This window comes from Callospermophilus lateralis, chromosome 1, assembly GCF_048772815.1.
Source record: "Callospermophilus lateralis isolate mCalLat2 chromosome 1, mCalLat2.hap1, whole genome shotgun sequence".
NCBI classification, from domain to species: Eukaryota; Metazoa; Chordata; class Mammalia; order Rodentia; family Sciuridae; genus Callospermophilus; species Callospermophilus lateralis.
The window spans coordinates 95419550-95433778 of NC_135305.1; the positions used below are offsets into that span (position 1 = coordinate 95419550).

At 36.7% G+C, this 14229-nt stretch overlaps 2 protein-coding genes across 4 annotated transcripts in view; one reads left to right on the top strand and one right to left on the bottom strand.

Moving 5' to 3' along the window:
- Positions 1–8275: 8275 nt before the first annotated feature.
- Positions 8276–10494, bottom strand: Mplkip (M-phase specific PLK1 interacting protein). The gene is made up of 2 exons (XM_076864080.2): positions 9835–10494; positions 8276–8782 (listed from the first exon to the last, which is right to left on the bottom strand). The coding sequence occupies exons 1-2, from the start codon at positions 10171–10173 to the stop codon at positions 8582–8584; spliced, it is 540 nt and encodes a 179-aa protein (XP_076720195.1). The 5' UTR covers positions 10174–10494; the 3' UTR covers positions 8276–8581.
- Positions 10495–10596: 102 nt separating this feature from the next.
- Positions 10597–14229, top strand: part of Sugct (succinyl-CoA:glutarate-CoA transferase) — a 694998-nt gene continuing 691365 nt past the window's right edge. For 2 of the 3 annotated variants that reach the window (XM_076864086.2, XM_076864094.2), the window contains exon 1: positions 10597–10719. In XM_076864086.2, coding sequence (XP_076720201.2) covers positions 10620–10719 — 100 coding nt within the window. In that variant the 5' untranslated portion in view covers positions 10597–10619. Of the gene's footprint in view, positions 10753–14229 lie in introns of all 3 variants that reach the window. The other variant, XM_076864102.2, reaches the window with a different exon arrangement.

Genomic DNA, 14229 nt, shown 5'->3' on the forward strand with positions numbered 1-14229 from the left:
CCAGAGGCTCGGAAGGCTGAGGCAGGAGGATGGCGAGTTCAAAGCTGGCCTCAGCAAAAGGGAGGCTCTAAGCAACTCAGTGAGACCCTGTCTCTACCTAAAATACAAAATGGGGCTGGGTATGCGGCTCGGTGGTCAAGTGCCCCTGAATTCAATCCCTGGTACCAAGAAGGAAAAAAAAAATGCTGTATTTCCAATTGTCTGAGGAAAGCTTACAGATTGTGTCTCTAGACTGCTTTTGTATCTTCCTGAAACATAATGCAGTACTTGGAGCAATGCAGTAAGAAGAGCACAGGATGATGCAATAATGACTTATTTACTACTGGATTATCCTTTGGGTGATCCCATCACTGTTGTTTTCTTACTATTTTATACATTTTAAAGCACAGTTCCTGATGTTATAACAAAGATTAATATTTTTCCTTTTATTCTTTTGCTTTTCTTCCTCAATCTTTGTTTAGTTTATCCAAAGAGGCAACTTTGCTTTTGCTGACATTCTCTACAGTTTGCTTTACTTCATTAGCTTATTCTTGAATCTGGTGGGGAGGGGTATTTTTTTCTGTTTTAAAAATTTATTGATACTTCAATTAGAAAACATCATCTGTATATAAACCAATTCTTTGAAATGTGCAGATGCTGACATGCAACATTCATAAAAAATGTATATTATGTATCTATAAAGAAATATATGTAAATCATATAGATATATTGTCTATTTTGTATATAGGTTCTCTGTCTTTACAAATTCTGTTATCTCCTTGATGCATTTTTTTAAATACAGGTATTAAATTGTCCAGAGAGTTAGTTTAAATATACCATTTTAGATGCATGTTTCTCAAACCAGCAAACAGGTCCCATTTTTCTCATCCAATCTGATTTTTTAAATGTTTTTTAATTTTAATATTTATTTATTTAGTTATTGGCAGACACAACATCTTTGTTTGTATGTGGTGCTGAGGATCGAACCTGGGCCACACACATGCCAGGCCAGCACGCTACGGCTTGAGCCACATCCCCAGCCCCCAATGTTTTTTTTTTTTTTTTTTAAGGAAATTTTAGACTCACTGTGACTACTGAAATATTTGGATTTTGTTTTGTTTTATTTTTACACCCTTTTTCATCCTTCTTTGACTTTTCTTGGATTCATAGTTTATTAAAACTTCAACTGGTTTGAGATCTTTAAAAATTTTGGTTCCATATTCTTTTATTTAAATACTTTTAAAAAGTGTTGATGAACCTTTATTTTATTAATTTATTTATATGTGGTGCTGAGAATCTAATCCAGTGCCTCATACATGCTAGGCAAGAGCTCTACCACTGAGCCACAAGCCCAGCTCTGGTTCCATATTCTTAAGAGCAATTTTGGAAAGTAAAATACCCCTTTATATATTTTCAAGTTGACATAAAACATTTTTATCATTTCAAAAATTACAAAGTCATTTCTGTAATATTAATAAATTAATTGTATTGGTTTAAAGTACTTAATGAATTCTAACAATTGAACATATACCATCACTCCTTAACACATGAACAAAGTTTTATTTAATAGAATATTTATTATTTTGAATTATTTTGTTCATAGGGATGAAAATCAGAATGAATGATTTTTAACCATTAAATCCCAGTACATGAACTACTATCTTACCAAAGTTTTTTTTTGTTGTTGTTGTTATTGACCTACATTACAAAATAATTATACTCAATTACCTTTATATTTTGAATTTTTTCAAAAAAATCATCAGGGAAATTTATCTCTTCTTTTGTAATATAATTGTCTATGTAATACTTTTGATTTCTCATCCCTAAAAGGATACTTTTTGCCTTATGTCCTTATTAGAAATGAATTCATGTTTTCCCTATGTCTCTTGTGAGTGATTAGAAATAAGTAAGAAGTTCTCATTTTGCTTCAGGTTGAAAAGGTTGGCTCACCTGGATGTGAAATTTTATTCTTCTCTAAATAAAAATGTTTACAAAAAATGATCAATTCTCTTCTCAGTTGTGGCTATTTTCTTCCTAGAAACATAGGTGATTGAAGATTCCTGGATTTTTTTTCTCCTACTTGCATGATGGTCAGGTGCTAACATCAGATTACCATTTTTCCCCTTTTTCTGGTTAAATCAAAAACTCCTTCTCTTTACTTGAAAGAAAGAAATAGTTTGACTTCTCTTTAGCACACGTGAATTGCCATCTGGATTATCCCTGTGCTTTGGAGTAAAGTAGAGTTACCTGAATGCAAGCACTGCCTTGCCACCATAATTAGTCTGAGAGTGAGATAGGTACCAAGCAACTAACAAAGGGGTAGCATATAGAATGTGGATACACTGGGCAATAAGATGATTCACATCCTAGGTGTGAGGAAGAAGGATGGCACAAAATTTCTACACACTATCAGATCAGCAGGCAGTTCAAAACTTGTAGATTGTTTATTTCTGGAATTTTCCATTCAGTATTTTTGAAAAACAGTTGATTTTGAGTAACTGATATTACAGTATGCAAAACTGTAGATAAAGTGGACTACTGTTATTGTTGCCAGAATTATTCCTAATTTACACATAAGTGTAAGAGCCAAGTGGGTGACATGCTGCCGAAACAGCAACTGGTAAAACTAACTCCAAAAGAAAAGAGTTTGCCATGTGGTGGAAAACCCACAGCATATTTTGGATGTTGGATTCATGTCCAGACCTGGTCACTTTCCAGCCAGGTAAATTTAAGCAAAATATTTAATCTTCTGTAAATCTTTTTAATTTTAAGTAGACAAATAATGACCTTCTTATTGTTTTAATTAATTTTGGTGCATTTTCATTATACTGCCCCATGTAATTTAATCTCAATATAGTTTAGTGCTTAAATGTCTTTTACTGCTACCTTAATCACACTTTTCAAAGTATATTAAAATCATATTTATTGAAATAATTTTTTTTCCAAAATTTAAAATGATTCCAATGACTACAAATCTCCAAGTGTTGAAGACTGTTGTCTTCAACAACTACTATTCAATTGATAAAAATAATAATTAGTGTTAATAATGCTAGAACGAGTTAATAGTGATTGTGTTACTATTTTTAAAATCTCATTCACAGATTTAAAAAGGGATAGGTGCTGTGGTTGTGGCTCAGTGATACAGCACTTGCCTAGTAACTGTGAGGTGCTGCGTTTGATCCTCAGCACCACATAAAATTAATAAATAAAATAAAGGTATGGTGTCCAACTACAACTAAAATTTTTTTTTTAAAAAAAGGGATAGAAAAATATCTTGTCATAATGATGCCACTAAATTCTTGTACTCCTTCAAAGTTGTTTGCTGAGTCATAAATTGATCTTCACCAAATTATTTTTATAGTCTGTTATTAACAATTCAAGCTTTTTTTCCATTTTGTTAAAAGCAAAGAACTGAAAACTACTCCTGCTGGGTGTAGTAGCACATAAATGTGGAGGCAGAATTTTAAACTCAAGGCTAGCCTCAGTAACTAATGTAACCCAGTCTCGAATTAAATTAAAAATGGTTGGGGATATAGCTCAGTGGTAGAGCATTTGGTTAGCATGCACAAGGTGCTGGGTTCAAATACCTATACAAGAGGGAAAATAAGAAAACCACTCTCATTGAAGACCCCATTTTTTCAAGTAATGCTCAATTTCTTGGGAAGTTATCCAAAAGGCTTTACCATGACTTATCTATGTCTTTAAGAGTCATCTTGCTTGTGGAACTTAAAACTAGAACAGAATAAAAGCACCATCATAACATAGGAAATTACACAAATTTACTAGAGATAACTATACACACTAGAGATTTTATGACTGATAATTTATGAGTGAGAACAGAATATAAGTATCTGATAAGTAAAGCTGATTTTCTAGTTGGACACACTATGTCCTAAACTATATTTTGGAGACATTCTCTCCTGTCTTTTCAGTGTATATGGTACCTCATCAAACTAAAGACAATTTTATTATCTCAGAAATTGACATGTATCTTAAAATCGATAGCTTAAGTTTAACTGGCAGTGTGTTTACTAACTAGCATTGTTAGGATTTGGATATGAGGTGTCCTGTGTTAATGCAGGGATATTCATAGGTAAAATATTGGACTGAGAGCTGTAACCTAATCAGTCCATACTAGTTTGAATGAATTAATTGGGTGGTTAATTGCATGCAAGTGGAGCATGGCTGGAGGACCTGGGTCACTGGGGGCATGCCCTGGAAGGGTTCATCTTCCCTGTGTCCCCTTCCCCTTTTTGCTTTCCAGATAGCATGAATGTAGCACTCCTCCATCATACCCTTCCACCACGATGTTCTGCCTCATCTTGGGCCCAGAGCAATGGAGCCAGCCCACTATGGACGGAATCTCAGTAACTGTCAGTTAAAATAAACTTTCCCTCTTCTAAGTTGTTCTTTTTGGGTATTTTGGTCACAGAGATGAAAAACTGATTTTATATATATATATATATATATATATATATATATATATATGTATGTATATAAAATAATGAATCTTATAATAGTCTTAAGTGAAAAATTTTAGAAATTAAGAACAAAAATGGGGGATGATATTGGCCAAGTTACACTGTGTGCCATGTACAAACATGTAACAACAAATCCACCATTGTGTACTAGGATAATGCATCAATAAAAACTATGGGGGAAAGAAGAAGAATGCATCAATAAAAACTATGGGGGAAAGAAAGAAAAAGTCACTAGCAAGTTTAGGTCTTATATGAGGTATACTGATAACTACCATGTGTCTTCTAGTAAAAACCACAAAGTATTTGTTAATTTAAACCTAAATACCCAGTAGGAATGAAAAAAGCAGAGAAATGACTGAGTGTCAATAGCAGGATACTGGAGCCTACATAAAACAATTAATACAGATCCATGGACACTAACAATGTACTGACAAAGGTTAATGAAAATGTTTCTTTAAAATATGTTCCAGAAAGTATAAAATTACAAACTTACCTCTAAAACATGTTCTTTTAACATGAAGATGTAATGTTAATATGACAGAAGTAAACATGGAACTTTTCTTCCTCCTTGAAATCATGCAAATTATGCTGAGACAGGGATTGAGACACATTTATCAGGCTCTTTATCATGATTGAAAATGGCAGAAATACAGAAAGCCTGCTATACAGACCAACCAAAACCAATCATGCTTTTATACAAGATTCAAATATTCTAATTCTTAGATGAAGCAGTCTTACCATTTACTTGTTGTCTATAAAGAAGTATTTTTGCTTTCATGTATGTTCATGCTCTTAGCTTTCTTTTCCCACAGTTCACCCGCAGAATTTTTTTTTTTTAAATAGTCAGGAGATATAAAGGCAATGTCAACAAACAGTCATCTCCTTACTTGACAGTATTTTTTAAAAAAAATATTTGTTTTGTTTTTTTTTTTTTAGTGGTAGGTGGATACAATAACCTTTATTTTTAAGTGGTGCTGAAGATTGAACCCAGTGTCCCATGCATGCTAGGCAACCACTCCACCACTGAGCCACAACCCCAGTCCACTTAACAGTACTTCTGAATTCTGAAGATTTCCACATGGAATTAATGTAACCCATTTCTAACACATATTTTGCTTCTTAGGGTTGTCAGAAAGGTCTGCTTAGGGTAAAGGGAAGGGACACATCTTGATGGGGTAATGACAAGGTTCTGGAAGAATATGGGGAAATTTGAATACTGTTGGGGTAATTTTTGAGAAAAACATATGATACAGCTATTTTTATTTTTATTTTTTTAGTTGTAGACGGACATAATACCTTTCATTTTATTTATTTTTATGTGGTGCTGAGGATCGAACCCAGGGTCTCGCATGTGCTAGGTGAGCGCTTTACACTGAGCTAGGACCCTAGCCCACCACAGATTTCTTTTATGAAATGGGAAAGGATGAAAAGTGGAACTGGTATTATCCCTTTACCATGGGCATATTCTTAGGTAGACCTTTTTCTAACAAATACTTCATAAGGGAATTGAGGATCTGAATTTGGATTCTGTTAAAACTATCCATGCCTGCATATTCCTTGGAAAGTAAAATACTCCCAGGAGTATGCATACCCTTGTTTGAAGACCCTCTCTGCAGTTTACATTGTCACCATTCTTTAATTATCTGAATTCCTAAGAAGCACACTCAAGGATTTTTTCAAAAAAGATGCTCAGCAATTCTATGAAGAATTTTAAAATGTGTATTCTGGAATATTAAATATCCAATCACTTTCTATTTTAAAGAATGATCAATTCCTTTCACTCAGCTAAACAAAGAATAGAAACTAACAAAATGACCAATGCCATAAGAACTTTGATTAGAGAATACAGTAATGATGGTGTACGTACATTAAAATGTTTTCTTAAAAAAGTCAGACAAGGCCAGATCTCTGTAAGTAAATATTGGTAACTTGGCAAGAAAGAAATTTTTTAATATATTTCACTTATAAAAGTACAGTAGTGAAATAAAATGCACAAAAACCATTAGAAGAGTTACATCTGAATGTCTTCCAAATATTGTATGAATACATTCACATAAAATTTTTCCTAATTTCCTTTTCTTTTTTTGAGACACAGTCTAGAAAGTTGATCATGCTGGCTTCAATTTTGTGATCCTCCTGCCTCAGCCCCCTGAATAGATGGGATTATAAGCACCTGCCACCATACCTGGCTTCCAGACTTTTTTTGCCAATAATCCCAACAATCTCTAGAGACTGTAATAATTATTTCCAACTGTCATTTCCTTAAGATATTTCTTACCTATTAAGTTCAATAAAGCTATTTACCAAAGTATCCTATTTTTGTAGAGAATCAGTAATTTTATATAGTATAAGTTCATCATACATCATGACCTCAACATGGAAAGATTAATGAGAATAAGGGCTTTTAAAATGCTGAGTGTAATTACTAATCTGTTCCTTTTATACACATGGAAATAGGCAGATAAATATCATAGTTATAATCAGAATTTCTATATTCACTCATCAAATATTTAGAGCCTACAAGTTTTTTTAAAGAGTATATATTTTAAATACATTTTATTTTTTAAATTTATTTTTATGTGGTGCTGAGGATCAAACCCAGGGCCTCCCACATGAGAGGCGAGCACTCTACTGCTGAGCCACAACCCCAGCCCCTAGAGCCTACAAGTTTTATAGGCACTATTCTAAAAACTGAGGACACAGGGATAAATGAGTGCTTACTATGTGCCAGGCCCTGGCCAAAGAGTTTCACACATATGAACCTATTTAATCTTCAAACACAACACCTCTGACAGATACTATAAATTTCCTCATTTTACACATGAGAAAATTAAGGCACAGAGAAGTAAACTCATCCAGCTAATAATTGGTAGAGAGAGAATTTCCAAAGTGCTGGCTCTCCTGGAACTATAATTAATCTAAAATCCTTCCATTCTGTTTTGTCCCTATGAGAGACCCAATGAACTGAACATAACTGGGTATGGCTCAAACATTTCATTCTTAGATTTTTTGGGGGGAGGATTTGAAACAAAATTTTAACTAGTATCTAGTTTGTGCCTTCAAAACATCTAAAAAGATTTCATTGCAAGGCTTGACTTTGTTTTTCATAATTGAGGAAATATTCAGTTTTTACTTCCATTGTTATAGATACATACACATAGCTTTCCTTTCTTTAGGAAACCATTTCTCTACTCCAAGTAGGCTCAATGGGGCTAAAGATCACAGAACTGTCTTCCAATATCAGGTTGGATCTGATATTCAAGCTCAAGGGCCTTATTGCAATGGTCAAACTTAATTGGCTTAAGAGTATAAAACATGTCTTGAGCATGGCTTCTTCAAGACTGATGGAATTAAGAGATGCTCTTTTTGTGATGGAAGTTATTTGGATTTGTTGGTAAATATCTTCTTTGGTCTCAAAAGTAAATGACTATAGTGGTAAGAGATAGAAATTCAGATGAAATACATTGATCTACCTATGCATAAATATCCTTGTCTTTTCTGGTTTAATGAGTATAAACTTATTCTAAGTGGGGTTCTGTGATTTGAAATCAAGTTTCAATGTGTTTCACTAGAAGCATTAAATAAAATATGCATATAGAACAATATAGTGGATACAAATAGAACTTTGCTATTTGCTTCCTTTTTAGGAATATAGAATTGTCTATAGCTAAAAGAATAGACATGAGATAGAAATAGTTTATCTATTTCATTTTCAAAAACAATTTGCAAAACATTTACCTATAAATTCTAAGTGATTACAAAGCATTATTTTAGTTATTCTACTTCTTTATCATACCACAAAACCACAATATAGCTAGAAAGACAAAATGTTTTATTTTAAAACATTAGAAAAACATTTAAAAGACAAATGTCCATTATATAACCAGGAATGTTAAATATATTGAAACTGTAAGTCTAAATGTGATAGGCACTTTCAGAGAACTAAATACTGAAAATTATCCTACATTCTTCTCTAATAACAACACTTGATATAATGAAAAATACCAAGGCCCTACTAATTATTCAAAATCAACATCTTTGGGTTCAACTTATTTTCACAAGTAAAAGTTTTGTCCAAGATGTTCCTGACACTTGAAGCTTCCAGTTGAATTTCAGAAATGTTAACAAAAGTATCTTCCTTTTTTGCCTGTGAATGTTTGAGTATTGCTGTATTGTTGGCTTATGTCCACTACAGATACTGGTTCTAGGCCAGCCCAAGGATCTTCAAGCATTGAAGGCTTGAAATAACTTTCCAACTCATTAGACATTCTTTTTTCTCTACCACGCCCTGATCCAAATGGTGTGGATGTCCTTGGAGAACCCTTTAGGAAAAAAATCATCAGTTAAAATAAAAAAAACATTTAGTAGAGGTAACTGGTAGTTTTTTTTTTTTTTTTTTTTTTTTTTAAGGCTAATGGGGATAACATTGCTGGTAAAAAGCTGTCATATGAAACCAGGTATGTTCAATTGCTAAGTCCAAGTTTCCTTTAATCTAGTTTGTGTTAAAGGTATTTAAAAAAATTTAGCATACTTATTTAATAATAATTCCATGCCCACTGTCCCCTCAACTACTTTTTTGAGTTGCCAATGTAATAAATCTGCAATTATTGAAGACTAATGGTGATGAAATCAAGTACAAGCCGTGACAAAATACTTTTTTTTTCCTGGAGGAAAATTAAAACTTTTTTTTTTTTTTTAACCCTACACATAACTTCTAAAACCTTTCTCATAGAAATTTACAACTCATTAGCTCCAGGCTCAAAGGGGTGGGGTTGGTTTAGCATATACAAAGTTGGAAAACACTAAGCAGAGCCAAGCCAAAGAAATTCTAGACACAATACTCCGTCTTGTATTCACTGAGAGAAAAGGGAACATCCACTATTACCGACCTTCCCTTGAGAGAACTTGGCCCAGAAGACAATGAAGCTCAAAAAGAGAGTTTAAAGAAAAAAGAAAGAAAGAAAAAAAAAGTTGACAGTTGCAGGAAGATGGCAATAGCCTATAACCTAGAAAAGTTATATACTGGGATTCTTTCACTTTTGCCTCCCTCAGAGCCCAGTTGCTCAAAATACTTAACTGAAACGAACTGGTAAGGCCCAGAGCAAATAAGAGATAACAGAGAATTAGGGAAATCTGTGTATGAGTGGCAGCCTACTGGTTAAAAGCACAAAGGCTCTAGAGCATAACTACAGCTCTACCATTTTTAGAATAATCTTAAAATACTTCTCTAAGCCTCAATTTACTCATCTGCAAAACAGGGCTAACAACAGTTATCTCACCTCACAGAGGATTAAACAAAATAATCCACACAAAGGGAATATTAGCACCATGCCTGCCATACAGTAAGAGCTCGGCAAACGCTGGCTATTATTACCTGGGGGTGGGTCTGCTGCTGCCCCGGGGAGTAGCCGAATTGCTGCTGGGACCCCGCGGGGGACTTGGAGTACGAGCCAGGGTAGCCGCCAGGAGACGGTGACCCGAACCGGCCCCCCGAGAAGCTGCCGCCGTGTCGCGGAGAGTGGCTGCTTCCGTAGGGCCTAGACCGGTGCCCGTAAGGCGGCGTGTGGTGCGGGCTCCCGTACCCGTCCCGAGGGGAGGGCGGCCGTGGTCCGCCCCCGCCCGGGGTACCCCGGAGGCCGCTCCCGCCACCCCAACCTCCTACACCCGGGGCTGGGTAAGGAGGGGTCGGGGGTCGAAAATTCGGACGATGCATTTCAGGAACCAAAGCCGAAGTCCTCACGGCCGCGTTCTCTCACCGGAACTGTGCCGACCAACCCGCCACAGATAACTGGTTGTCCTTTGCCAAAGCAGTCCTCCAGCCGCCCGCGCCCTACTGCGCTTGGGTTCCGACCTCATAAAGGTTCCGCAAAGAGCGGCAACATAAATAGATTACTGCACAGTGGGGAGATTAGGTAGATTTAAGTGAAGGAAAAAGGATAAAGGAAAAACGGAACACCCAGCCGAGCCAGCACTCTTCCAGGATGGCGGTCTTCAGGCCGACCTACAGGGAAGTAGTCCGCTTGGCTGAGGGCGCGACTTGGGTCGCACTCTGACCCGCCCTGCTGGGGCGGGGCCTGGCGTGTCCGCGGGCGCCCCCAGTGGTTGCGGGTGGTGCAGGCCTGGCTCACACCCGGAATCGAGACCTCTGAGAGGTGCGCGATGCAGGCGACGCTTGCGAGGGTGGCGGCTCTGCGGAGAATCGGTCTCCTCTCCGGCCGGGTCGGCGGGAGGGGACTGTGGACAGGCCGCCCGCAGTCAGGTACCTTCTAAGACTCCGACCGGGCGGCAAAAGGTACCCAGCCCCAGGTTTCTACCGCGGGGGTCTGCGGAGAGCGCCCCCGTCCAGCCCTCTGGTCTTTCTCGCCTCCGGGCGTCCTGGCTTGGTGGCTTGGCAGTCGTCTTCGCCAGCTCTCGGGGCTCCGCGGGTCCTCGGGTCGCCCTGCTTGGTAGCCACGTTCCAATCCCTGACTCCGGCCTAAGGGCTCGCCACTGCGGGCGCGTTCCCTGCTCGGTCACACATGGTGCTCGCCTTGATGCTTTCCTTTACTCCTGCCTTGCCCCCAAGTTTAAATACTTAAAAAGTATACATTATTATTATTATTTTTTAAAAGTACGCCTAACGCTTAGCTGCATTTCAGAAAGCAGCTCTCTGCTTTGAATAACTTGAGAAACTGTAGTAAAACAAATGAACAAATGCTGGACTTCACCCCCTTCGTTTCAGTTCTCTCCAAATGGGAGATAGTCAGGGAGAAGGTTAGGAAGTAGAGAGACTAATTTTCAAAAAGAGCAAAATGTGGCCAAAGCTCTTAAAATCTTGATTGTTTTATAAAGTTGTGGTTAGGAAAAAAAAAGTGTAATATTTAAGAATGACACTTCATGTATAATAAACACGTCTTTGTATCAGATGTCTGTTTCAGAATCTTATTTACAGGATGAAATTTAGGTTTACTACTGTTTTATAAACCTTTCTTTACTACCTCAGAATGTGGTAATAGGGATCCACTATGAATTTTGAAATCTTAACCTTAAGACTCATTAAATCACAGCCTGATGGGTAGCTGGGACCCATGCTTTTCATTGCTCTTCATTCTGTCTCTTTGACATGTTCTGTGACATGCCTTGTTGAAGAGCGTGATGTCTTCTAGGCTTCCATCCTCCTTGATGAACGGAGATTTAGACACAGACTTTTTGTTTTTGGTGGTTTATTCTGGGCAAATTCCATGGTTCACCCATATTTCTTTTCTCCTGTAGACATAAATTGTAGAGTCATTTAAGGTAAGAAAATGCCATCAAGGTGTAGTGATGGAATTAAGGCTTGAGGACTCAGTTTATCCACATTATTATAGTCCTGTCCTGGCTAAAAATCCTTTTTTTTCCAACCATCGTGCTTAACTTATTGTCCTGTACTTGAACACTCAAATCTTTATTGAATAAAAGCTGGGGATGGCAGAGGCCTTCCTTAGTGTGGGCAAAACCCTGGGTTCAATTCCTAGTACTGCAAGAAAAATAAAATGCTGCCTTCCCCCCAAGTTTAAATACTTAAAAAGTGTACATTATTTAAAAAGTACTAATTTACTGAATGAATAGTCACATACATCATGTAGATCAGTGATTCTCACCTTTTATGTCATCAGTCTACATTATGGAGGGGGCAGAGAAGTGAAGGTAGTGAGGGAGTGGAGATCAGAATTACCTTTTTTAAAATAACTTCAAGTGATATAAACAATTTGGTCTCAACTTTGTTAGTAAGGTAATATAAGTAATTTTTAAAAAAACTTGGCTTATGCTTCAGAATGTTTTTATCTTTTACACATATGAACTTGCATTGGAAATGGGAGAGGGTTGGGGTTGTAGTTCAGTGGTATAGTACTGGCATGTCATGTGTGAGTCATTCATTGGGTTCAATTCTCAGCACTACATATAAATAAATAAAGGTCCATCAACAACTAAAAAAATTTTTAAAAAAAGATAGTATGGGGAAGAAATATAGTGGAAAATTTTGACAGGTAGATTATGCATGACTGTTTGCCTCTCAGCACATTTACAAGTATATATGAGGACTGAGGGAGAATGAATCCTTAGTAATTATATGAAACTCTAGATCCAGTTGGTACTCTTCTGAGACTAGGCTACTTTCTTCTTTACAGATAAGAAATTGTCCAAGAGAAGTTAAAATGACTTGCCTAAGTTCACAAAGCAAGCAGAAGTAGCACTAGAACTGAAGTTCCAAGAATTTCAGGCAAATTTGCCTCCTAAGAAATATAAATTGATAAACATTGCATCCTTTGAAAAATGCAGTAGGTAAAGAAGCATGTAGAATTTTGAAAGTGGAACTACTATGCGACTTTAGATTTAGAGATTAGTAGATGTAACCTTAACTATTGAATCTTTATAAGTATAGCCAGGGTGTTGTCATATTTTTACCAAGGAGTTAAAGTCTAGATGTCTGAGCTGGTGGGCTTCAGTTCCCCCAGCATTTATTTGTATTGAATTTCTTTGTGTGGAGGTGAGCTTAGGGGAAGAGAGTTGAAAGGGAAGGGAGGAAGGATCAGTGACTAGGTGCTGTCTTCAAATGGCATTGTGTACAGAGGGATCAGTAGGTAGAAGAACCTCAAGAACTTTCTGAACATCTGCCTGAGGAACTCCCAGAAATAATTGGTTAACTTAGTGGTGGTGATGTGTTTTAGAAGTACTTCATTAAAATATGAATACCAAGACAAGGAAATTTAAGTATAAATATAAATGGGCTCTTGTCTGTTTTTATAAAGCTGTGGATCTTTATTTATATCTAAGTTTTTTAGTGTGTTCATTTTTCAGTGGGTTTCAAAGTTTGTTTTTTTTTCTTCATAGAGCTTTATCTTTTTAAAAAATATATACTTTTAGTTGTTGATGGGCCTTTATTTTATTTGTTTAAATGCAGTGCTGAGAATCAAACCCGTGCTTCACACATGCTAGTCAAGTGCTCTACCACTGAGCTATAACACCAGCCCATAGAACTTTATCTTGAACAACAACAACAAAATACTTGGAAGCAAAAGAGCTATTTGTAAAGCAGGGATTAGGGTCCCAGAGCCCTGCTTACTCTATACCCCTACATTTACTATCCTCTGCCTTCCACTATTACCAAAGAGGCTCTGGGGCCCCTCTGAAGAATTCCTAGAGCTCTGCAGAAAGGCTTTGAACACCACAATCTTAAGTAGGTGTCAGGTATTAACCAGTGCTACAAATACCTATACTTTGATTAGTTTTTACTAAGTAATATGGAGAAATAAATATTTCCATATTTCTTCATTGTCAGGGCTTTCTAAATTAAGAAAACTGGAACCTGGGTTAAAGGATAAGCTGTGGAAGTTAAAAGATGACTGAATAGCTAGTTGAAGAAATTCTAGGAGGTATATGTTTATATTTTAAAAGATATGAAATCCAGAGCCTTGGAGACAATGCCAAGACTGTAAATCCAGTATGCTTGTTTTATCTTCCCCCTGGAGACATTTATTTATATTCAAAGGGTTAAGAACCCAAGGGCTTTCTTTTCTTCCTGAGGAGAGTTTGTTTACCTTAGGTAGATTTAGCCCTCTCCTTTGTAAGGTAACAGTGGCAGTTAGATAATTATCCTGTACAAACTCCCAGATTCACAATTTTGGCATTCCTTTCCTGTGGTTCTGTCCTTCCAATGTGCAGGCCTAACCAAGGGGTTCTCATTCCATCATCATGAGGTATTAGGTGTGGGGAAACGGTGCATTTCTTGATGTAAGGCATAATAACTCTC